We start from the raw sequence: 25,920 nt of genomic DNA, 5'->3' as shown, positions 1-25,920 counted from the left end.
GGACTGAGGAAGGCCAACCCCTATAAATGTAAGAGTCAGTGGAGATTCTGAATTCTGAGTACAGTATGTGTCAAAGCTCCCACTAGGCTGGGCTCACTCCCTAGACTGTTGTCCTAAATATCCTGATGCCACTATGGACCACGTATGTTCCTCACCGGGCACCTGAGGCTAAGCTTCTTCCCTCTAGCCCCTCTTCTAGGTCTAAGTGATAGTGCCTGGGAAAGATGACCTTTCTGATGGCCTTGTGCTGTGAAAAATGAGCAAATTTAATTCTCTCTCAGATCATGCCAATTTAAAAGAATGTCACACTGTGCCCTAAGTTACTCTATAAACTACGATCTTATTTCACTACACATGCAACCTGAGTACATTTTAAATCACTCAAAGATGGAAACAGCATAGAGAGGAAAGGGAAGCTTTGATTGAGCTGGTAGTAATAGAGTGGTGAACGCTTAGCCTAAATTTAGAAATATAACCCCAACATAGGACAATTAAGGCGCTAATGTGGTTTTTAAGAGGTAAATATATTTTCAAATGAATTTCAGAGAAAATACATCAAAGAGCTTTACAAGTACTTAGGCAAAGAAACTATTCAAATTGATCCAATTGATTCACCAATTATTAACAGACTACTTTGAGTAAAGCACCATGCTAGGTTCTGGTGATACAATGGGCACAGTCCTATTCATCTGAACTATTACATTGGACAACATGTTGAAAAGGAGGTATTCACATGTGTAAGAGAGAAAGGAGGAGTGGAGAGAGAGAGAGAGAGATAAGAGAGAGAGGAAGGAGTCTTTCCTACTTGTTATGATAACATGTGTATAGAACTTTGTAATTCATAAAATAAGCTCAATATTCTTATGCTATCAAATGATGCTTTCTACAAACCTGAGGAAGAAATATTTACCAGTGAGGAAATGGAGACTCAGAGAGAAGAGATCTGGCTAAGATTGTTGAGTGAATAAATGGCAGGGCTTGCAAATTCAGATGGGGCTCTTTCCACTATTCCCACCCCCACTATCCTAACCAGCGGCTATAGCAACTAGACCTTAGTGCTTGGGTTCATGAAATTATTAAGAATAAATGCATCCAGAAAGCAAAAATCTTAATGGGAAAGAAATTCCTTTTGTGTGAGTGTGTACACACTGAAGTTTCAAGGTTCCCGCAGCTGATTCTGCATGTTTAGTAACCAGGGCTGAGCACCCCTTATCTTTGATGAAGAACCCCACAGTCTCTAGGGAGACAGAATTGACCAAATCCAGAGGGACTGAGAAAGGCTTTCTCCCTTTTCTCATGAAAGTTCAGTATTTTTACCTCTGGGAAAATAAAAGGAAGCACTGACTTATTTCACAAAGTCTCATTTGTCCCCTCATGGATGTTTATTTACTAAAGTGAGGGTGGGGGTGATACTACTTTTATAGCTGAATCCAGGCATTGCTCAAGGATTCTGCTCCTCCAGAGGTGACACATAGGGTTCCCTTTCTGAAATGTCTGTTGAATCAGGTTCTTAAGAAACACAAAGAGAACTTTGTATACAATTGATTATACCTGAAATGGTTACAGATCAGACGCTGAGGTTTCTATTCATTCCCATAACAATCTCCCCAGGCTTTTAGAAAGTTTGTAATTTTTAGATTTTATTTAACTCCTACAAAAAAGGTAGGAAGGGGGAAAAACTATATTCCTTTCAGGTAGCAGCCAAAGAATAAAGAATATCCTACTAGTTCCCTTGTCTCAATATGATGTCAAAAGTGCAATCTAAAAAGAGTAACATTTCAAATATAGCATGTTCATAAATTCAGACACATCAGGAAGGTTGAAGAAGCCTTCTCTGGCTAAAATTGGAATAATGCATGATCAAGTAGTGCTTTTATTGAATAAGGCCATGACTCACAATATCATGACAGTTGGGTCCAGGAAAGAAGAAATATGGCTGCCTGAACTCATGGGGAAAGAGATGCAGAAAGACAACATCGTTCCTATATCTCATAAAGTTCTAGTTTTTTAAAAGTCTGTAAGGCAATATAAAATTACTTACTGAATTAGTATTTTAAACACCATTAAGAAAAGGCCATATAGTTTGGTGGCCAAACTTATCACTGACACATTCGAGTTGATTTCAGGTAAGTCAGGGAATCACAGCATCTCTGTTTCAAGAGCCCTTTGATTACATTTCCTTCATCTCTATCACCTTAGAGGTAAGCAAACTGAGGCAGAATGAGTTTAGGTGATTTTTCCAAATTTATCAAAGGAATTTTTGGAACTAGAACTCAGTTTTCTTATTTTCTTCCCCAATACTCTTTTTACCTGTCTATGTTGTTGTGTTTTGTCTGATATTAACATTACTTTCTTTACACAAACATAGATTATATAGCAGAGTCACATAACTTCAAAGTTTGTTGGGAAATAGGAAAATCCATCTGAGATGTAGAAATTGATCCCCCAAATCTTCAAAACAAAGCACATGCAGAAAATCAAGAGTTAACTATTGCAGCCTTCATAATCTGATAGAGAGGCACAGAAATTGTTAATACCTGAACGAGATCCCCTCTGCTACAGTTTAATACCTGTCAATTAGGAGAGCAGTAGCTCACTGTGACTGAGCAGACATTGTTTAATCTAGTCATCCAAATTCCAACTTCAAGATTCGCTTACACAGTTGAGTATCTCTTTTCCCAAAGACTTGGGCCCAGAAGTGTTTTTGGATTTCAGATTTTTTTTTTTTTTTTTTTTTTTTGGATTTTGGAATGTTTGCATTACACCTACCGGTATGAGAGCTCAAAAAATTTCGAATTTTGGAGCATTTTGGATTTTGAATTTTCAGATAAGGAATACTTAACCTGTAATAAAGTATTTCTCACCATCTGGAAGCATTAAATCAGAATCCTTAACAGAAGGAACGAGGTCATAAACTCACTGTTAATTTCTGCATTTTCTAGCTAAGGACTGGGCACACAAAAAACCTTCAATGTTTTTTGATCAACTGATTACAAACAATTTAATTACACAGTTTGGAATGCTATAACTAATGCACTTTTCTAAAAAAAAAAAAAAAAAAAAAAAAAAACCTTTAAAAATATCACAGCTATTTAAGAGCCTTTATCTAAGTTACCCAGAATCCCATTTGTCAAGATGTCAAATACAGATCAGAGGTACATTCTAAATAAGTTCATAAAGAATTTAATTGCAAAACATCTGGTACATCTTTTAAATAGAATCTTTCAGCTATTGGGTATTTAATGTACAGGATGACAAACTTTCAGAGTGAGTAAATCTTCACTGAACTGAACCACCTCCTTCAGTATTGTGTACATGTGACGGAGAGCAAACTGAATCTGTTTGCAGTGAGGTTTTAGGGCTGAGAATCAGAAGAGGTGAAGGCCACAGTGTAGGCTACAGTTTTTCTACCCTGCCAACAGCAGGCTTAATATTCCATTGAGTCATTTTCCTCATGCCGGCTCTGCCGTTCAAACACTGTAATTATTTCATATATTTTTACCTAGTTATTATCTTACTCACCACAGGCACCTGTAATTTTTCTGTACTTTTTTTTTTTAACTGCTCATTTACTTATTCTTAATTCAGCTAATAATGGTTCCATGTATTAAAATTATCATGGGGAAAGTAAGTGAAAACCTCCCAGGATGTAGAGGCAGCAGATTCATTACAGCCTACAACAGGGAATAAAATATTATGTATACTTTTTGCAGTAAGTACATGCTAATTATGCAGCTATTTATAAAACACTTAACAACATTCAAACTGATGCTCTTCAATGTTGTTGTTTTTTAAAACCCTGCTTTGCATACAAGATCTCTGCTTGCAGCTGAAAACAAACTTTGGGGGTCATCTGCCCACTGACAAGACAAAGCTTTTGTATCTTCTTTATAATATGCCATATTTCTCTCCTGATGGTATAATAATAGCAACATTTATATGGGGTTTTAAGGATTATAATGTATGTTCACACACATAACCTCATTTGATTTTCACAACAACCAGGTGAAGTGGGTAGGGCAAGTATAATGTATCAGTCCATTCTCACGCTGCTATAAAGAACTGCTCAAGACACTGGATAATTTATAAAGGAAAGAGTTCCGAGGGCTGGGGAGGCCTCAGGAAACTTACAATCATGGTGGAAGGGGGAGCATCATGTCCTTCACATGGTGCCAAGAAGGAGAAGTGCCAAGTGAAGGTGGGAAATGCCCCTTATAAAACATCAGATCTCATGAGAACTCACTCACTATCATGAGAACAGCATGGGGGGAACCACCCCCCTGATCTAATCACCTCCCACAGGGTTCTGCCCCCAACACATGGGGATTAAAATTCAGATTACAATTCGAGATGAGGTTTGGGTGGGGACATAGAGCCAGACCGTATCATATAATTACCCCTATTTTACAGAAGGGGCTTGGAGAGGTTAAGCATAATTGCTGAATAATACAACTTATAGGACACAGGTCTTAAACACAGGTCTTTCTACTTCAGAGCTTTTGCTTTTTTTACTATAATCTGGGCTTCTTGTCTTTGTGGAGCAGCCTGACATCCTGACCACTGGGTCTATTTCTTCCTTCATATGGCGTGTTCATAAAATGCAGGTTCTGAAATTACACTGCTTAGGTCCCATCCTGGCTTCCCCACCTATATAAAAACTGTACAATCTTTGGTAAGTTAATTGACAATTTAGAGCCTTGGTTTCCTCATCAGTAAACTTCAGAAGATTGCTGTTAAGGATGAAATGAGATAATACAGGTAAAACATGTATCTGAAACATATTAAGTATTCAGTAAATCTTAGCCACCAATGTTATTACAGATTCTCCTCTGGAAGTCATTTAAAATATTTTCAATGGACAGTTGTGGAATTTTTCATAAGACCTGGCATTTCTGGGTTTAAGTCTGTGATGTTACTCCTGTCCACACAAGCCGCTCCTTTGTTTGTGCGTACCTATTAACTTTGAGCTCACAGGAGCGCCTTCTGTACCATCAATTTCTTTAATTATCTTCCATTATCTTGCTCAGAATATTTTTCCCACTGATTTCAGAATTCTCCGTGTTTTAACAAGCCTCTAGTTCTTGGCTATTCTCCTTTTAAGTCTCAAGCCAAGGGCTTGTACTCATAGCACAGCAGTTAGGACGTGCCCTAATGCAAAACACTGTTTGGGGTCATATCTTGCTCTAACATTTACTAGCTATGTAGCTTGGGGCAAATTATTTAGCTGCTTGAACTCACTTTCCCTATTGTAAAAAAACAAGATTAAAAGAGTACATAGTGTTGATAGGAGGCCAAGAACATGTATATGAAATATTTTTTAGCATATCTGATAAGACAGTCATTTTTTTTCCCAAGGAGCATATCATGTTCATAACATCATCAAACAAAATCTTCTTTATTGGAAACAAATTCTCAAATTGCGTATCTGCAGAAGCAACTTGCTCTGATGGTGACATATGGATCAAACACTTTTCAGAATCAAATGGGGACTATGATGACAAAATCTGGTTACAACAAACTTTAAGCTGAAAGTTTTTCTAGAAATCTAAAAAACGTTCCTAAAAACTTGGCTTCATTTAAAGAATATGAACCTACTGCTATTATGTGAATCTTTCATCAAAAAGAAAAGCAGATTTTGATAAACGTTCCACTTATAAAACCCAAGTCAACTTATAAAGAGAACATCTCCAGATCAATTTCACAAAGATTTTTATGACAGGGACCCTAATTTTTCAGTGAGGGAAGCTGTAAAACTTAGTGGCAAATCCATGTTCTATTTTTTTTCTTCTTCTTCTTCTTTTTTTTTTTTTTTTGAGACGGAGTCTTGCTCTGTCGCCCAGGCTGGAGTGCAGTGGCCGGATCTCAGCTCACTTCAAGCTCCGCCTCTCGGGTTCACGCTGTTCTTCTGCTTCTACAGGAGCCACCACCTCGCCCGGCTAGTTTTTTGTATTTTTTAATAGAGATGGGGTTTCACCGTGTTAGCCAGGATGGTCTCGATCTCCAGATCTCGTGATCCGCCCGTCTCAGCCTCCCAAAGTGCTGGGATTACAGGCTTGAGCCACCGTGCCCGGTCCTTTTTCTTCTTAATTCAAGAAACTAAACTCATTATTTCCATGCCAAAAGCACAAAATTTGTGATGAATACTAAGCTAAAGAAAACTCGTATACTAACAAAAAAAATCTGTCCAAAATTATTGCTGTTTTAAAATTTCTATAAGTTTAAATATCAGCCATCCATCCTTAAGATTCTTTTAGCTGCAGTAAGAATCTGTCCTAAACAACAAACACCTATATTCATTGACATAAAAAGATAATCCATTGGCAGAGTAAGCTTCAGGACCAGTCAAATGCTAATGATGTTATCATAGACCCCCGTTTTTCCTGACTGTCTCTTCATTCTTGCTTTATCTTGGGGTTCATTCCCATCATGGTTGTAAGATGGCTGCTGCTGGCAATTGGGGTTACAGGCTTCCTGTTTTTTTCTCCTAAATGTTAAAAAGGTTTTCACCAAAAGCCCAGGAAGCCTCTCTTTGAATTCCATTGGCCCAGTCTAGCTTGGGTCTGGCACTGGAGAACCAGTCTTTGGCAAGGGAGGCTAATTACTACGAGTGGCTAGAATGACCAAGTAATAAGGCATGTATGTTGGCAAATCAACCACAATGTCCACTGCAAACCACTATTACATCAGTGCTACACGGACTTCCTCCAAATGTCTACCAGTACATGCAGGATCTCAGGCAGTTATTAGACCTTCCTGTACCTTGATTTCTCCTATATGTGAAATGAAATAAATACCAGGCATGGTGGCTCATGCCTATAATCCCAGCACGTTGGGAGGCCAAGGCAGGCGGATTACGAGGTCAAGAGATCGAGGCCATCCTGGCCAATATGGTGAAACTTCGTTTCTACTAAAAATAAAAAAATTAGTTGGGTGTGGTGGCGCATGCCTGTAGTTCCAGCTACTTGGGAGGCTGAGGCAGGAGAATCGCTTGAACCCAGGAGGCAGAGGTTGCAGTGAGCCGGGTTCGCAACACTACACTCCAGCCTGGTGACAGAGCAAGACTCTGTCTCAAAAAAACAAAACAAAACAAAAAAACACAAAACAACAACAACAAAAATAATATACCAGACTTTTTGCTTTACATTTGGAGAACTGGTGTTGGAAAGATAAAGTAAATAATGTGAAAATACTCTGAATCAGAGAGTTATTAAAATTCAAAGTAGTATTGACTTCGTGTGATCACTTACTAAACTGAAGGCCAGCCTGGAGGTGCACAAACAAGAATATGGCAGAGTTTAATCATAAAGCACAAAACTGAGACAATAGGAGAGCAATTTGGGAATACACATCAGAAGCATTAACATACTACATATTCTTTGCCTATTTTTAGGAATTTAAAGTGAGTACATTTTCATATACTTGGGCAAAGATTTAGCTGGAAGGATGCCGATTCACTCCATTGTGTTTGTTATAGCAAAAAAAATGTGGAAATAATCTAAATATCCAATAGGTAGAGGTTGAGAAAATAATTATGACATATCTATTGATACTATAGTCATTTAAAGTGATAATGTGTCCTTCTCATCTTTGCCCCCTTGTTGCCCAGTACTTTATGTGACACATTTCCAGTTGTCAATAAATGTTTATGGAATTATCTAGAAGAAAAAAAAGATGATATAGTTTTATCTCTCTATATATTAGTTTGGAAAGATATTCACAATATACCACTAAGTGAAAAATAGCATATTACCAAAAAAGCACATGTAACATTATTTAATTTATATAAAATCTTATGTACATAAAAATGTATACATAAATTCCAAAATTTTAAAAACAAATTTATTAATGGTGGTGAGATACCAGGTGAACTTTGCTCTCTTCTCCTTCTGTGGTAATTAAAATTTTTTGGAATGAGAATGTTTTATTTTTAAGGATGACAACTATCTATATTTAGAAAAATGGCACAGAAAAATATTGGCATAGAAAGATATTCACAAAATATTGCTTAATTAAAAGGTATACAAAATTATTTACAGTATGATCCCATTTTTACATTTAAAAATGTATATCTATATGTATAGAAAAAAGACTAGAAGGATATACACGAAACACCTGAGAGGTTATAGGGTTATATACAGGTGGTTTTAATTTTCTTTTGAAGACTAAAGGAAAATTGAACTCAATTTTAAATGCAGATTTAAAAAAAGATTAAAGAACCTGGAGATGAAAAGTATAGAAATTGAACAAATATGATTTTCAAACTCATTATAAAGCACTTGTATTCATTGGGTCAAATCATGTCCAAACTGTGTCTAATGAATAGAGAGTCTCTCTCATTAGCACATAAAAGGCCTGATATATTAATGTTCAGCAGAGTTCTACTATCTTTCTCCATGGTAAAAGCAAAATTGGAAGAGACACACAATGTGGATTAAGAACAGAAATATGTGTCAGTAGCTCAGGGCTCAAATCTTTTCTGTGCTAGTAATTACCTTTCTCTGAGCAATTCATAATTTTTCATTATTCTAGTTTATTGATTTAGAAAAATAGCAGTAAAAATACTGACTTCTTCATAGGGCTGCTATGAAAAGTTCCAGATGTTAAGCACTTCAAAAATACTCCACTAAAGCAACCGACTAATGAAACATGGTTAAGTATTTTACTATCCCTAATGTCCCACGTTAAAAACATAGGGGTTAAACCACTTGTTCAAGTTTGCATTATACATCCCTGTTGCTTGCAGGTGTGCTGTTAAGCAGTTTATGATGCAATATATTGTCTTGAAATGTTCTTAAACTCTAATTAAAGGCTACAGAATCATTAACATTTAAACAAGCTTTGAAATAAATAAGTTGTGAAGACAGAGAGAAAAAAAAGGCAAACTCCAGGTTTGGAATCATCTGGAGGACTCAGCTACTTGCCCTGGGCAAGCCACTCCTTTTTTTGTTTTTTATGGGGGCTGGGGGTAACTTCAGGACCCTCGTTTGTAACACAAAGCTAATACTAACCCAATAAAATCCTGTCAGGATAAAGTGGTATAATATTGGTCAATGCTCTTAGCATGCACCTGACACAGACAGAGCTGATTCAAAATAGAACAGTGAAGAGAATCTAAGTTCCCACAGGGCCAGATATGAGGGAGGTGGTCTAAGGGACCTAGATAATATAGATTACACCCAGTCATCCTGGATTCCCCCATCTACAGAAGAAAGAAGTCAGATTTGATGTCACAGCTCTTCCATGCCTGTTTGCTTTCTTGCCTTCCCCTCTTCCTCCCCACCCGTATCACTTTTCCCCACTCCTCCCTACCTGGGCAGGAACAGACCTTCTCTCCAGAGCACTGTTTTAAAAAGAGAAGTTAGTGATTTGAATGCTCTCAATCAACTCTTGAAGGGGAACAAGCTAATAAATGAAGAAGTTAGAATCTGAAAAAAAAGACAAGTGCAGTGTTTGGGGCTTGGAGTTGTAAAGATGCTGTGCCTTGGCCCACTGAACTCCCTGACTTGTCCTTGAGTTTTGTTTGCCTTAGGCTTATCAACCTTCTAACTGCTAAAAAAAAAAAAAAAGCAAGTCTAAACTCAATGGTGGATTTTATTTTTCCTTCCAGCACATCTCAAAGGTCTATAATGATTAGTGCGTATGGAGTTAAAAGAGCACAGAGATCCTGAATGTGTTCATTTTACTTGAGAAAAATTGAGTATGTGCCAGAAAAAACATATAATATAAGTAAGTCTCATTAAGCCATCATTACTCGGTAAGACAGTTTCCAGGCAAATAAACACACAAATCTCCCTCTTGCAGCTCCCTCTGAGTTGCACCTTCAACTCAAATCTCCTGTCCTCATACATTGTTTACTTCAAAGAGAATTATGAGTGAACAAGAAAACGAGAATCAGGTAGGGTAATTATAATCTTGAATGAGGAAAACATGCCAACATTCATTGAATTGCTAAAAAAAAAAAAAAAAAAGAAGACGAATAAAAGAGCCATTCTCCTTCAATATATTTAACTGATCAAAAGGGCCAAAGTGATTTGGGGTCTAAATTTTTGTTGTTCTAAAAATAAAACAAAATCTTAGAATATACTTTCACGTGCTCCCAAAATTGAGTGTGAAGCTCATTAATAATACCCACTTCTTTTATTCCACTCCCATTTTCTGAGAATGTTTGCTCTGTGCTACATACCAGCACCAACTGGGCCATTCCAAACACTGTTGAAAAGCTGTCCCAAACAAACTTGGCCTTCAAGCTATAGAGGAATTATCACTGGATTTCAAATTTTGGGTCTTTAAGTCAATATGATGATAATAAAAAGTAGTAACAAAGAAAGAAATTTTGGTATCTAGAGGAGAGGATGGACTAGGATGAATGGGAAAAGAAAGTTATCCTACAGTGATAACTTGTATTTATCTCAGCATGTTAGCAATTTAATACCATAGCTCAGAGGAGGAACACAAGCTGACCACAGTCCATCCTGCCAGGGAACAGTCTGTCTCTGATGTTAGCGAACCGTTCCTGCTAATACTCCCAGGTTCTTCTCCATAACCCTCTCTAGCCTGCCTCCCAGGCATGGATATTGTTTTTGCCAGCATCACCTTCCTGTGGTAAGCTGGTTCACACTTCTCTGCACAGATAATGATACAGTTTGGATGTCTGTCCCCGTCCAACTCTCATGTTGAAATGTAATCCTCAATGTTGGAGGTGGGCCTGGTGGGAGGTGTTTGGGTTATAGGGGTGGATCCCTCATGTCTTGGTGCTGTCTTTGAGATAGTGAATTCTCATGAGATCTGGTCGTTTAAAAGTGTTTGCCACCTCCCCCACCTGGCTCCTTTCCCCCTTGACTTTTGGCCACAATTATAAGTTTCCCAAGGCCTCCCCCAGAAACAGAGGCTGGCATGATGCTTCCTAGGCAACCTGCAGAACTGCCAGTCCATTAAACCTCTTTTCTTATAAATTACCTAGCCTCAGGTGTTTCTTTATAGCAATGAAAGAATGCCCTACTACAGGTAACAAGGAGGAAATCCTTAACCATGGCACAGCAGACCTCTGCTGGGCAGAGCTAGAGTCTGTACAGGGGAAAACCGTGGGAAATGTGGGAAAACACATTTCAGTGTGACAAGGGTGGAATGTACAACTCTGCCTGGGCTGTGACTTGCCTTCAGAAGATGAGATGAGAGAATGGCCTTCGACAGGTGGAGTTGTCTTCGAGGGACTAGGAACTTACAATCACAATAAAAGGATATTGGGCTACCAGGGCTGGGCAAAGCTGGGTATTTGGCATAAAAACACAGTGCATCATAATAAAGTCATTTAAAACAGAATCTGGAAGGGGGGAAAAAAACAGAAAAGGAAATTAGGTTCTTGTGGAAATCTTTAGGAAGGCAAGAGTATCTACTCACTTGTTCTTGGCCACTGGTTCCAATACACTGGTTTAGGGTATGAGTTTACTTTACACAGAAGCACATCATATAAATAATGGTGCTGACAGAGACTGCGATCAAAATCAGTTTCTCATGACAATGGGCAAAAAGTATAATATTTTAAAAAGAGACAGCCTTGTACAAATGGCACTAGGTACCTTAGCCACCAAACATTTTAAAATCTGTATATTTAAAGGGTCACATGTGGGCAGTACCATACACGCAGAACGAAGACATGGTCGTTTCTTTGTCTATACCATATTTGTTTGTTCAAAATCCTTTCTCCTTTATCTCTTTTTCACCTCCTATTTCCAAAAGGAGCAATGAAGGGTGGGAGGGCAATAGAATTACAGAATCAGGAGGTAGTAAGAGCAGATGATTGGTGAGGGGATAAAGAAGCAGGAAAGAAAGAAAAGAAAACAAAAGGAAAAAGAAAAGAAAAGAAAACAAGATTAAGACTGTGAGCAGCAACTAGAGCAAAACAAAGGCTAACAAAACAGAAGCTGGTGGATTCAAAGGGTGACTGTCCTATATGTGAAACTATTTTGTAAGTAAGGAAGCAGGGGGTTGGCAAGGGAAGTAAGGCAAGTCCCCAAAATAAGCTTCATTTACTTCATCATTCAATTTGACGCTGGTTCTTCATTGCAGACAACACGCCCTGGCTAGCCAGATGGGAAAGCTCATGAAGGCAAACCTAAAAACCTCAGGACTTCGCCCATCAGAACTTGGAACCCAAGATACCGTGACATTTCCAGGGAAAACATGAAATACACTGCCTGAGATTGTGACGCTCATCTTAAATGGAAAATGGTAAGAAATACGTACATTTCAATGCTATAAATCAGATTGCCAAATGTCATCCATGTTGTTAATGAACTTTTATCGGTGAAGTCTGAGTCAGTGACTAAAGGTTTAACCATTATACATACTCATTTAAATATAACTAATGAGTGTAATACCAAGTGTCACAACTCAATGTCACCAGGTTTTCAGTCCCATTATACTGAGCCAGAGAAGAAGCAGAGAAGCTGCCAGACAGAGGAGACGGAGGCTGCATGAAACTATTTTTTTGAATGTACCAAAGGACTTTGGCTTGTCTGAGCTTAACATCTAGCACCATCTTGATATGTTTGATATATTCCTGAGAATGGAGGAGGTAATACTTGCTTATATGCACCCAGGAGGCTGTACTATCTGGTAGTTTAAAGTTTGCTAAAGCAGAGACTTGACTTGGGTGCTCCAAGGTTGGGAAGGGGATCAGTTAACATGGGCAACTACTCAGCTCACATTTCAGTGTGGCTTTCCGGCTCTCTCCTCATATGTAGCAACTCTTCTGTCTGGCACCTTCTCTGCTTCTCAGTATAATGAGACTGAAGGTGACTGGTGACACTGAGTAGATGACGGCTTGGGATTACACTCGTCACTTATATTTAAATGAGAATAATGGTTAAACATTTAGTCACTGATTCAAACTTTGCCGATGTAAGTTCATCAAAAACAGTAACACTGGAAATCTAATTTATAGAGTTAAAATTTGCTTAAGAACTAATTTAAAATATCATTTCCTACTAGAAGATGATTTACCAAGTCACTCCATGACTAATGCTGGTTTTAAAAGTAAAAATATAAGAACTAATAGGTCTCAGGTAGAAAATAGATTTTTGGTAAATTAAGAGAGTGTAATGTCAAATTCAGCAGTGTGCATTTTTATGATGTAAACAAGTTTCATGGTAACTCTGACCTTTCTCACTGTACTGTAAATCCATAAATGCCAAAGGTCTCCCACTCCAGTATATGGACAAATGTCATCACCCTACCCTAGGATTGTTTAGTGTCCAGAACAGTGGGTGAGGCAGGGGAAATTTGTATTTTTGATTTATGAGAAAGATACTGATTTGTTATTTATCTCCAAGGCATAAACATTACTTGTAAGAAAAAAATATCAGGAAAAACTGCAGGAAATGAAGTTTAATATTAAATTATGATGCTAGTCTAGTCTCTACCATCAAAAACAGAAGGGTCAAGAATCACATCCCACATGTCAGCCTTAGAATACACTGATTTCCAGGCTTTAATTTTTTTGATGAAGAAGGAATAATCAGGCTACTCTGGGCATACTGCCCGTGGGTTAGCCCTGCTCTGCAAGGAACAGTAATTAAAAAAAACAAAACTAAACAAAAGAAGCAGAAGCAGCAGCAATAATTCAGTCTCCATCTCTTTTAGAGGTGACTTGAAAGGGAGGCTATACTTGCCCTTCATGGGTGGTAAAGATCTTATAGCTCGTTCCTTAGATGCCATAATCTCTAATGTACCAGATTCTTTTTTTTTTTTTTTTTTTTTTTGAGTCAATACTTACTTTAGGTAAGATGCTGATTCTTGCATTATGCAATCACACATACTGGGAAAACAGTTAATCAGAGGGAAAAAATCAGCTGCATTTTTTCCTGACCCATGGTCTTGGAAATTTGGTTTATTTGAGGTTACATATGGCTCTTGGAAGCTATCTTCATGTAATTGGTTCTTCAACAGCTTCTCTATACTAACTATGGAGTAACTTTTCTCCAGTAAAGCTCTTATCACATTCTTCTTGCTCAGACATCTTCAACCACTTCCCAATGCTTGGCTCTACCTTTCTGTTGTTGTTGCCCAAGCTAGAGTGCAGTGGCATGAGCACAGCTCACTGTAGCCTCAAACTCCTGGGCTCCAGTGATCCTCCCGCCTTGGCCCCCAAAGTGCTGGGATTATAGGTGCGAGCCACTGCACCCAGCCGGCTTTACATTTAAGATTCTCTAAGATCTATACCCCAATTCTTAAACCTTTCCTTCCTTTTCCAACTTATGTATACAATATTCCAGCAAAAATCAGACCACTCACTCTTCCCTATTTCTATGTCAGTGCTAATATTGTCCCTTAGTATGGATGGCTCTGTCCCCATCTCTAGTTACTGGTTACCAGCCTCCTTCAGGGCCACTCTATATTTTGCATGATACTTTTCTAGATCCCTCACCCAGACAGTGTCCCTGAAGCACTAACCACATTCTGCCTTATATTCAAGTTATGTGCAAATTCCTTTATGTCTTCTAACAGATTATAAGCTTCCTGAAGGCAGGAGGATGATTCCTTATTCACATTGCCTAGTCCGAAGCAGCTAGCTTAGTGTCTACCCAATAAGATACTCAACAAATACTGAGCTAAGAATAATTGGCCTGGAGCCAGTGATCCTGACAATTATGTCTACTATACTCTAATTAATTTGCTACATAAAAAACCTCAGGTAATCTATGCATAAAACGAGAAACTGGAATGAGAAGATAAAATAAGAATTCAGTGGTAAAATACCTTTAGGAAGTATATAATAATAACAATAATGATATCTTCAACTTGAGTACATAGCAAAGGTCAATTATGGAAATGGATTTTGAACTAAATTTTTGAGATAAATCTCTGAACTTCTTTTAGTGAGAAACGCTCTTCTATGGAGCTCAATGTGCTTAAAATATTAACCCATGACATTATTCTGAGAGGCAGTAGCACAGGATTGAAAAAAAAAACACTGCGTGTTGGCTGTTTCAAAGTCATATACAAGATGGTAACCAAAGCGGAACACAATTTTATAACTCTGAACACTTAGTTCACTGGTGAGATTTGTTTTATTCACCCTAGAATATCTGTGTCTTAGGTAACAAGACTGACTCACTGTAAGTAGATGTTATGTGTTGAATTATATCCCCCTAAAAAGATATGTTGAAGAACTAACCTCCAGTATCTCAGAATATAATCGTCTTTGGAAACAGTGTCTTTGCAGATGTGGTCAAGTTAAGGGGAGGTCCTTAATGTGGGCCTTAATCCAATATGACTGGTATCCTTATAAAAAGAGCTAACCTTGGACCCAGAGATAGACATGCACAGAGGGAAGGCTACGTGAAGAGTCACAGGGAGAATGCTGTGTGAACATGAGGGCAGAGATCTGGATGATGCATCTACAAGCCAACAGATGCCAAAGATAGCCTGCAAACCACGGGAGGCTAGGACAGAGGCATGGAACAGATTCTCCTTCACAGCCTTCAAAAGGAACCAACTCGACTATCACCTTCAGCTAGGACTTCTAGCCTCCAGAGCTGTAAGACAACACAATTTTGTTGCTTGAGCTACCCAGTTGGTGGTAATTTGTTAGGGAAGCCCTAGCAAACGAATGGTGGCATTTAGTCACATTCTAGAGCAGCTGGACTCTACAACAAATGCAGAGAGAAGTATCTTACTCCCAACTGAAGCAAGGCTGTGCCTTTTATGTAGGCAGTTTCAAATCCTTCATGGGAATAGGTAGGATGTAAATGATAAACCCAATAGATGCCTATAAAGGTTGGATTTGAATACCTTAAGAGAGAGAAGCCTAGAGAAGACGAGGCATGGTATGTAGAAATGAGGCTGAGTCATTTCTAGAGAACAGTCAGGATTGGGGAGGGAAGAGGACAGTCAGAAGGACTGTTCCCTGTCAGATCACACAGAGATGCTTTTCAAGTATCAATACACAGAATCCCCTTCCAAAACTGCTTTTGCTATACACACTGCAAATGAATTCAGGACTTTTAAACAATGCTATGCATGGATTCAATGGACATGCAAACTGTTCTATGTATATACCTGTTGCTTCATTTAAAGTTGCCTCAAGGCGTATCGTTTCTAGAAAATGCTCTAAAATTTTTTCAGGTGTTCCTGACATCACAGTATACCTGGATAAGAAACAAAAATGCCATTAGTTTTTCATAAGTGGGCAAATCATTAAAAAAATTTTTACTTATCTAAGTTTTTTTTTAAATTTGAGATCCCAGGGAACTATATACTTTTCAAGGTAAGAGAGACCATGCACCTTGTCAAAGTCACACAAGAAGACAAAACAAACAAACAAACAAACAAAAAAATCCACAAAGTGAAGTCGTTACTACAAACACTGTTCTTCTTTCCCTACATGGAAATAAGGTAAACTTCTTGAAGAGCAGCTTTAGTAGGCTGGGAACTGAGAAACTTCAGTCTTTTTCCAAAGGAGAATAAAAAGGAACATGTAAAACCCAGGGCAGTTCAGGTCAGGCAGGGGGAGCTGGTGAGGGGAAGTGAGAGTAAGCTAGATTATCCATATATGGGTTACTCGTAGCAAAACTTCTGTCCCACACTGGATTCCCCTGCCTATTTCTGGAATGCTCTGTCTTTCCCAACTGTACACTGGTATGTGCTTTGGAAATTCAGCTAATAATAAAATGAGAGAAAGCAAACAAAACTCCATAACACCGATGAGCAAACAAACAAACCCCAGTAGCATCATGAATGGGAAATAAATCAGCAGTAGAAAATCCTTATAATTTATTTCAATGCCAGATATAAATTACTGGGGGTTATATTAGACATTATTTCAGAAGATCCTTCCATAGTGTTCTTCAATTAACACAGGAGGATTTATTTTTTAAGTTGCATGTGAACTGTTTCAAAATCATACTCAAGTCAGTGACAAAACACTACTAAGTGGGAGCTGTAGACAAAATACATTCAGATGATCTGGGTGCTTGTCTTCCAAAACTCAGGCTTTGCTTTTCTGCTTGGAATTTCACTTAAAAATAACAGGCAAGTAGGGGCTGGGCGCAGTCGCTTATGCCTGTCATCCCAGCACTTTGGGAGGCCAAAGCGGGTGGACTGCCTGAGCTCAGAAGTTCGCGACCAGCCTGGGCAACACAGTGAAACCCTGTCTCTACTAAAATACAGAAAATTAGCCAGGCATGGTGGCACGCACCCATAGTCCCAGCTAGTTTGGAGGCTGAGGCAGGAGAATTGGCTTGAATTGAGGCTTGAACCAGGGAGGCGGAGGTTGCAGTGAGCGGAGATCGCGCTACTGCACTCTAGTCTGGGAGACAGAGTGAGACTCCATCTCAAAACACACACACACACACACACACACACACACACACACACAAAATAGACAAGTAAAAACAACAATGAAAATAAAATTGTCTAATATTCAGAAAGCAGTGATATAATTCAGCTCTGGTTTCCTTGCCTGTTTGAGACCTTTGAGGTGTGTTGAGATCCCAAGAGTAACTCTAACATATTATTAAATCTCAGGATCTTAACCCACGGCCTAAGGGAATGATGAGCAGACATTTTAACATATGTGCATGTGAAAACGGTGAGGGAAGCACCCCTGGTATTGAATGAGGTGGCCAGTGCAGTCTACCTGGAAGGCAGCTGTTAGCTAAAACTGTTGTGAGTGCGCACACAAGACCAAAAGGAAGCTCAACAGTTAAATCTTTGAGGAAACTTGGCTTTGGAGCCAAGAGGAGGAGAGAAGGGGAATAGAGAGGAAAAAAAAAATAGTCTAAACAAAATAGATAAGGTAGAAGACAATGGTTTTTCCTCTTGTGGGCAATGAATATTTGAGGAAAGAAGAGGGCATATTTATAAATGACTTTCAATATTGAAATAGTGAATATTGCTCAATTCATCCAGTAATTCCTGAAATATATGATTCTTTGATAGCACTCACCACATGAGCTGGAAAAAGAGTAGCGTCGGACACATTAATCAGGAAACTGGGTTGGAGAGAGCAACATCTGTCGAATTTTACTATACCCTAGACAGCTAGGTGTGCACTGAATAAGGGCATCCTGTTTACTCCTGCTAGTTAAATATTATCTTCATTCTGCAGATGGACAGACAGCTCAGGAGGGGAGGCATCAAGCCTCAGGTCACAGAGTTAGTAAATGGGAGACCTCTGACATGAGCCAGCTGTGTCTGGCTTCAGAGAACAAGCATGAGCTTCGTGGCACTTTTCTACTTCCACAGCAAGATGCTCCAGATGGAGACCAGGTCTAGCTACCTGGAGCTTTTTCAGAACAGGAAATTCTCCATGTAATTAACAACCTTCCTCTAAAGAGGGCTTGTTCGGTTTGTTTCTGAAAACAAGTTGCATATCAATAGAAGTATATATACATTCCAAAACGTGAAAACCAAATGGGGGGAAAACCAGTCTGTTACTTCGCATGGCACGGGGCAGCGGCTGCTGGAAAGTTGCAAGCTCTATATCTAGCTGCGTGACTCATACATCAGTTTGTAAAATGTGTCCCCTTGTCAAAACTAATTCTACTAGAAGGTTGGCTTCACATTCTGGTATTCTTTGTTTGGACATCCTTTAGCTAGGGCATTATGGCTGGTCAAAAGTAATAGAGGTCTGAGAAGCAAGCCGGATGCCTGATCACCTCTCTAGAGAGAAAGTGGCCTCTCTAAGCTCTGCCCACCTGGCCAATCGGAGACCCCCAGGATCTTTCTTTTGCTACCAGAGACTTCCTCTCGTGGTACAGTTGCCATGGCCACCTTACCCCAGCTTCTCTTCACAGCTCCACAGAAGGCTATTAGGTGCTGACATTCCCTTAGGGTGGGGGTCTCCAAGACGGAGGGGCCAGGAGCTTCTGGCCAGACACAGCCCTCTGGGCTCTTGGGGTTCTGGGTTTGGCTAAAACATCACGTGACAGCTTTGTTTCCCACTGTCCACTGCCAGGCACCTACAGCTTGGCCTCTGTTTAAAATGAGGTCAGGACCACTTAAAGACCACACAGCATGACTCTTTTCAGTTTATTTCATGAAAGAGCGACTCTAGTTCAAGTTAAAAGCAAACTCCAATTGGTTACATTATATAAGCTATGAGGTTTTAAACCTCTGACATAAAATATTTTTCTGCAAATGAGGACACTACAATCTGTTCCTAGAATAGAGAAGGGTGTGGAGAAGGGGACCTGAAAGAGACTGTCTTCCTGCACACAGGATGGAGCTGAGCAATGAGAAAATAGTCTAAGATAAAAGCAACACAGTAACTAAAACAGGAATATGCATTTCAAATTCTTTCTTACTAAACCTGCATAACCACAGAGCAGAAAGACATCCAAAACAGTAAACGACTGAGGGCTCCGTGGAATTTATCCTTCATGGGAAATACTGCCTTATTATTGACATTTTAAATATCACACTCAGAGCTGAGATGCTCAGGTAGAGTCAGGAGGTTTTGAAAGTTAAAAATGTACACATAAACTATTCTGGATTTCTCAGGGAAAAATGAACCAGAAAAATAACATTATTAGCGGCACCAACATGGTGACCCTCTTTGAGCTCAAAAAGGATAATTTCTGAAGAGAGGCCCTACAGCTTCCTAAATTTTAAGTCCATCCATAGACATGGTTGATGCCACATTTTTGAAGTCCAGAATATCAGCCCCCAATTTATTTACATGCCCCCTCCCCTTCAATTCTGGTCTCATTTGGGAAAACTCAACGTGGAAAATGACCCCTTGAGAGAGCAGCTTTTCATTCTTCAGGGAAGTTTTGTGTGGTGCATTAATTTGCACTCATTGAATATTTCTTAAATGGCTCATTGTGAACATGCATAAGTTTTTCAATTGTGGAAGAAATTTGGATTGGAATACAGGACACAAATAAGGAGGTATAATGGAAAATCAGATCAGGCCTAAAATAATAAAACATATGGTCTCTCCTTTTCCATCCTTTTTAGTTTGGTTTCATAAGAAACCTATATTTGGAGAATACCCTGAATGAAACACACTGTAACAAGCAAATGCTTTTGATCATTCCCCGATGACATGAAGAAGTGAAGCAAGGGGACCCCCAGGGAACCTCTTGATCAGATATTTCTGGGTTAAGAAGAATTCTCAAGGCTTGCCTTTTCAGTAAGCATAATTTTCCTGGGACATCTGAAGCATTAGTTTAAAATGCAGATAAAACACTAGTTATTTAAGGGAACCAAAGAAAATAATTAGAAGCAGTCTCAACCTTCACATAAAAAAAAATGTTTTCTTTCTCATCCTCCTTAGTGGACTGGAAAGACAACTGTTAAAAACATTTGGGCAAGAACAATTCCAAGAACAGATAGTAGTAAACAGTAAGTAATAACGAAATTTCTACGGTAATTTTTAGTTTTGTAAGTGAAAGGTACGTTTTTTACATAGTCCTTTTCATGTCAGTTCCTTCGATATGGAGTGGTTTGCAATATTTACTAAGCAGTGTTGAGTATGTAGTCTTATCTACTATATTTTGCTATAGTAAGCTGGCAGGTGGAAGGGGGATAGGCATGTGAAAACTGGTCAAGCTGGACTTGAATTCAAGCTCTGCCATTATAAGCTTTGAAACCATGGGCAAGTAACTTGTGGCTCTGAGCCTAAATTTCTCCATCTCTTAAAAGGTGTTGTCATATAAGAATTCTATAAAATCTGAAAAATATACTATGGCTATTTAATAATATTATCTTTTTTCCTGCCCTCTTTGCAAATATGTTGATTCAATCAAATGAAAATGTCTGGGCCTTAGACTTTTAGTCTAAACAATACAAATTAATCATTTATGGTGAATGTCTTGATAAGGGAAACACCTCACTTATTTGGCAAACAAAGGAAAATTACTTGAGATGCCTTCTCCTTCAACATATTATTGAGTCACATTTCTTTAGCTACAGAATTGGTGTTTTTATTACACTAAGATTGAAAATTAATCTCCGTTTTAAAAACTAGATTCTGTAATTTTCTGTAATTTCTTAGAGCCACATTTTCTGTTCTCTGTCTTACCACTCAAATGTTGGTACATTTGATGCAGTCTTATGTAGTAAGTTGCAGCAAAAGCTGGAACTGAACATCGATATACTGAAAAAGACTCAAGTTAAACAGGACATCTGAGAAATGTGAAGCTAATGGCCTTTTGACATTAGCAGGAATAAGTATGAATGAGGCCAAATGGATGCTTCTGGGCTGCAATCAATAGACTGTTTTATATTTGAAGTCTGGGTTTCCATCAAAGACGCTCATTCTGGTAACAAGAGGAAAACACTTCATGCGAAATCCTGCATACGAAATTCAAATACCAAAAGTTCTCATCACCCAGGGGCCTTCGTATCCTTTGAGCTGCCTGGCATTGCTATTCCCATTGTTCTCTCACACGCCTTCTGTTCCACAGCTATTACAGTTGAACACTGTATACAAAGAGTGGTTTTTAGAGTAAAGGAATATTCTCTCCCGAATTACTCTAGGCAGCACCCGGCTCAATGCTGTGCCAGAAATGGATACATTATACTCCACAAGATGTGTGATTAGTCAATAGAGAGGAAAAAAGTCACATACACTGCCATCTTCCACAAAAAAGGAGAACATGCTATTGTAGAAATGATGATACCATGTGAAAAGGTTAATCATAGTCTGGCAATTACAGTGTTGGATGCAAACATACTTTTGCTGAGGCTGTGAGTTTCCTTGATTAGAAGCTCTGTTCCCTGCTGGGACCTTCTCCAGCACCAAGACATCTTGGTCATGTTCTTTAAGTCTGACTGTATTCGCCTCCACGTCCTGCAAATACAAATTACACCACATACAGATGCTGCCGCTTACTCAGACAATGAAAAAAATTTCAAATGCTTCAGAAACTCATTTGGTGCTTGTCATGCTAATTGTTGCATCTACAAATTAAGTCATTTTCAAAGTCAAGGGCTGGAACGGTCAGAGAGAGGACCAGATGAGGTTTGAGGCATGTGTTTTTAAGACTGCTTTTACCCCAGCTTCAGAAAAACAGCAGAATAAAGCATAGTGCGGTTATGCTCTGAGAAACCTTTGGGAGAAGGAAATAGAGCAGGAAGGTGGGGAGCAAAGGCATTTATTAGTTATAAAAATATGTGGTAAATAGCAAGCAGCTTCAGCAAAGTTCTTTTTCTTCTAAGCGTATTTAGTTTCCTTAGGAGTGGGGCACCTCTTCTCTCTAATCAAAAGACTATTTTGTATTCTTTTCTTTTTTAAAGAAAAATCCATTTGAAATGTGTTAGAAACTCTTTTCGGTTATTTTAAGTGATTTACCGTTGATTAAATTACATCAGTGATAATGGTCCTAATCTGATTCTTTCGAAGAATGTTTTGGCTGAATGTAAACTCCTTGTTTGTAAACTTGAAGGAGTTAGTACAGCTTACCTTTAAATTTCAATATCATTGTAAATAGCTAGTTTAAAAATTTTAACATGCTTTTCCTCAACATTTGGCCCCCATTTAAAAAGAGATCAGATAAGAACCAACTCAAATTCCATCTGGTATTTTTTTAATATATCATTCAAACCTTTTTAGCCCTTTTTTTTTTTTTTTTTTTTGCATTAAGACTATGCATTCCTAAGAGAAACTTAGTTGTTAGAAATTTTGCCACCAAAGGCAAATGCTTAAGGACATGTAGGGATTGACATCCAGACACAAGGACAGGAGCATGACATTGTAAATCATCATTAAGTAATGGGAATACACCCCAAAGCACAAAAGCTGCATTTAGGACTTGAGGAGGGACTAGAGATGCTAAGGCTGCAAGAGGGATAGAAGGGACACTGCTCTGTGGGTCAGCAGTGAAAGAAAGAGGGCAGTGTGACCCGAGAAAGAACAGCCTCCCAAGTGAATTCAAGCTAGGGTGGGAAGGACCAAAGGCCACCTGAGAAGCCAGGGGTAGTGGGACATCGTCACCATCCCTAAAAGTCCATGATCAGGCCTCTACCAGCCGAAGCTGGGTCATCCCTCCCATGGGCAAGGGACCGCATGCTGGGGAGAGACCAGAGACTATTTTTCTAAACATCACCCACACTCACAAATTCCGTAATAAGCTTAGAGTGGGCTCATCTGCAGAGTCAACTTTTAAGTGCAATTGCACAGTTCCCTCTACCACCCCTGTTATTCACCTGCCTGCCAATTCCCTTTAGTTTGTAACAATCTGAGATAGAGCCCCTGAAAATGAAAATGCTCGGTTGGAGTAACCATGATGGATGTTAATTCCCAGTAAAATGGAATCACTCAATAAATCAAGAGAATGTATGATGATATGAGACAGGCTCAGATTTGGGAGGAGAAAGAGGTGGAAACTAGGAAGGTCTAGGAAAGAGAAAAACAAGGAGCAGAGGGAGCTGCCACTGTGTTGGAGAGTGGGATGGGAAGGATGCAAAGAAGGATGCCCAAGATGTCAGAGAGAAACTTCTCAGACTGACATTTTGCCAAGGCAATTCCTATTTATTGTCAATTCTCATGGACCAGTGCAGGCATGCATAGAGGGACTGGGTCCAGCATAGCATCCTGCATTTGCAGTTTTACTGGAATGTAACCTCTGGATCCCAGAATGCAAACCAACACATTAAATATAACCAGGTTTGTAACAAAGTCCTTTTGTGCCTAGAGTACTCATTCATCACAGGACTACTCAATTAAGACTATGCTCAAAGTTTTGCTTATTTAGTTAAAGAAAAAATGGGATGTCTCTCAGCCACACTTTGCTTTGGACTCACCCTCAGGATCCGGTTGAAATCCTCCTTGTCTACTCTTAAGAAATGGCAATTATCTTCTCGTAAGACGATAGAGGCAGCTCGTGGGGCATCATTCACTAGTGCTAACTTGCCGAAGTCATCTCCTTCATGCAGGGTGCAGACCACACCCTGGAGAGAGTAGAGCACACAGATGAAGAGGATCCCGGAAACAGAGCAAACACAAACACCCACCGCCTCCTGCCACAAGACCCCGGCCCCTAAAACACTGTGGGTAAATGGGCTGTACCTAGGAATGCCAAAGGGGATTACATAATTAAATTATGATGTTCACTTTTCTTTCATTGAGTAATATGGTCTGTGGCTTAAATGTACACACTATAATCCGTTAGGAGACAAACCCCAGAAAGTACAATACTACTTTAAGTATAATAACTGAGATAATTTATGATTAAAGATGCAATAATGTCTTTTCTACATCTAGGAACAATGTTGTTGCAAATTTAATTGTGGCACTACATTGCTAATACTTAGAGCCACACTAGTAAATGGAGCGTAATAAAGTTTCAAAAAGAAAAAGATATATATACCTTGCCATAAATGACTACATTCACTGATCCTTTTAGAATAATGTACCAGGAGGTACCTTCTTCCCCCTGGTTAAACACTAGACACAAAAAGATGAAAAGACTTATGATAAGAATAGAAGCACATCAATATAAATTACAGCTTATCAAATCATCACTGTAAGTCCCCAGAATAACGCATACGTAAAAAACGAGAAACATCACTGGCAAATACTAACTTGTTCAGGTGGCATATTATCTCCTTTTCTACAGAATATAAAAGAAAGAGAAACACTGCATTCCTTGCTATGCCCCAAAAGATAGGTTTTTAGTAGATATCAATTTATCAGCAATCCATTTCTTAAAGTCATACACACTTCTCCCACAATTCATTAAAACTTACCCCATAGAAAAATGGCTCTAAAAAGTAATCTGACAAGTAATGCGACGCTTAAAAACATGCAAATCAGCACTACATATTGTTTACAGATACATACCTACACACACTTTTCCCTTGGTATCCATGGGGAATCGGTGCCAGGACCTCCCAAGGATATCAAAATCCACAGATGCTCAAGTCCCTGATATAAAGTGGTGCATTTGCATATAATCTACACACAGCCTCTTGTATACTTTAAGTCATTTCTAGATTACTTATAATACCTAATACTATGTAAATGCTATGTAAATAGTTGTTATACTGTATTATTTAGGGAATGATAACAAGAAAAATGTTTGTACATGTTCAGTAGAGACACAACCATCCACTTTCTTTTTTTGGAATATTTTTGATCTTCAGTGGGTTGAATTCATAAATGTGGAACACACAGATGCAGAGGACTGCCTGTATTTTTTTAAAAAATGGTTGGAATGATCATCACTACATTCAGGGTAGGAGTTACCTTGGGGTAGGAAGATGAGAATGAGATAAATGAGGGTACAAAGGGTCTTCAAGTGTAGTTGTACAATTATTTTTTATTTTTTATTTTTTCAGACAGGGTCTTGCTCTGTCACCCAGGCTGGAGTGCAGTAGCGTGATCATGGCTCACTGCAGCCTTGACCTCCTGGGCTTAAGAGATCCTTCCACCTCAGCCTCCTGAGTAGCTGGGACTGTAGGGGTGCACCAATCCACCTGGCTAATTTTTACAGACAGGGTTTTGCCATGTTGCCCAGGCTGGTCTCGAACTCCTGGGCTCAAGCAATCCACCTGCCTCGGCCTCCCAAAGTGTTGGGATTACAGGCATAAGCCAGTGCACCCAGCATGTATATTTAATTCTTTAGAAAATATGAAAAAAGGCTGGGTGCAGTGGCTTATGCCTGTAATCCAGCACTTTGGGAGGCCACAGCGGGCAGATCACTGGAACTCAGGAATTTGAGACCAGACTGGCCAACGAGGTGAAACCCCACCTCTACTAAAAATGCAAAAAAAAAAAAAAAAAAAATTAGCTGGGCATGGTGGTACACGCCTGTAATCCCAGCTACCTGGGAGGCTGAGGCAGGAGAATTGCTTGAACCTGGGAGGTGGAGGTTGCAGTGAGGGAGGTGGAGGTTGCAGTGAGCTGAGGTTGCGCCACTGCACTCCAGCCTGGGTGACAGAGCAAGACTCCGTCTCAAAAAAAAAAAAAAA

General features: G+C 39.1%; 1 protein-coding gene across 7 annotated transcripts in view; it reads right to left on the bottom strand.

Annotated features, from left to right (window-relative positions):
• Positions 1–25,920, bottom strand: part of RAPGEF4 (Rap guanine nucleotide exchange factor 4) — a 310,152-nt gene that overhangs the window by 39,707 nt on the left and 244,525 nt on the right. For all 7 annotated transcript variants that reach the window (XM_007965372.3, XM_007965373.3, XM_007965374.3 and 4 more), the window contains 5 exons: positions 24,318–24,394; positions 23,752–23,898; positions 21,684–21,799; positions 16,060–16,148; positions 11,242–11,320 (listed from right to left, as the gene is read on the bottom strand). In XM_007965372.3, coding sequence (XP_007963563.1) covers positions 11,242–11,320; positions 16,060–16,148; positions 21,684–21,799; positions 23,752–23,898; positions 24,318–24,394 — 508 coding nt within the window. The remainder of the gene's footprint in view (positions 1–11,241; positions 11,321–16,059; positions 16,149–21,683; positions 21,800–23,751; positions 23,899–24,317; positions 24,395–25,920) is intronic.

Source organism: Chlorocebus sabaeus, chromosome 10, assembly GCF_047675955.1.
Source record: "Chlorocebus sabaeus isolate Y175 chromosome 10, mChlSab1.0.hap1, whole genome shotgun sequence".
NCBI lineage: Eukaryota > Metazoa > Chordata > Mammalia > Primates > Cercopithecidae > Chlorocebus > Chlorocebus sabaeus.
This window is presented reverse-complemented; position numbering and strand designations above follow the sequence as displayed.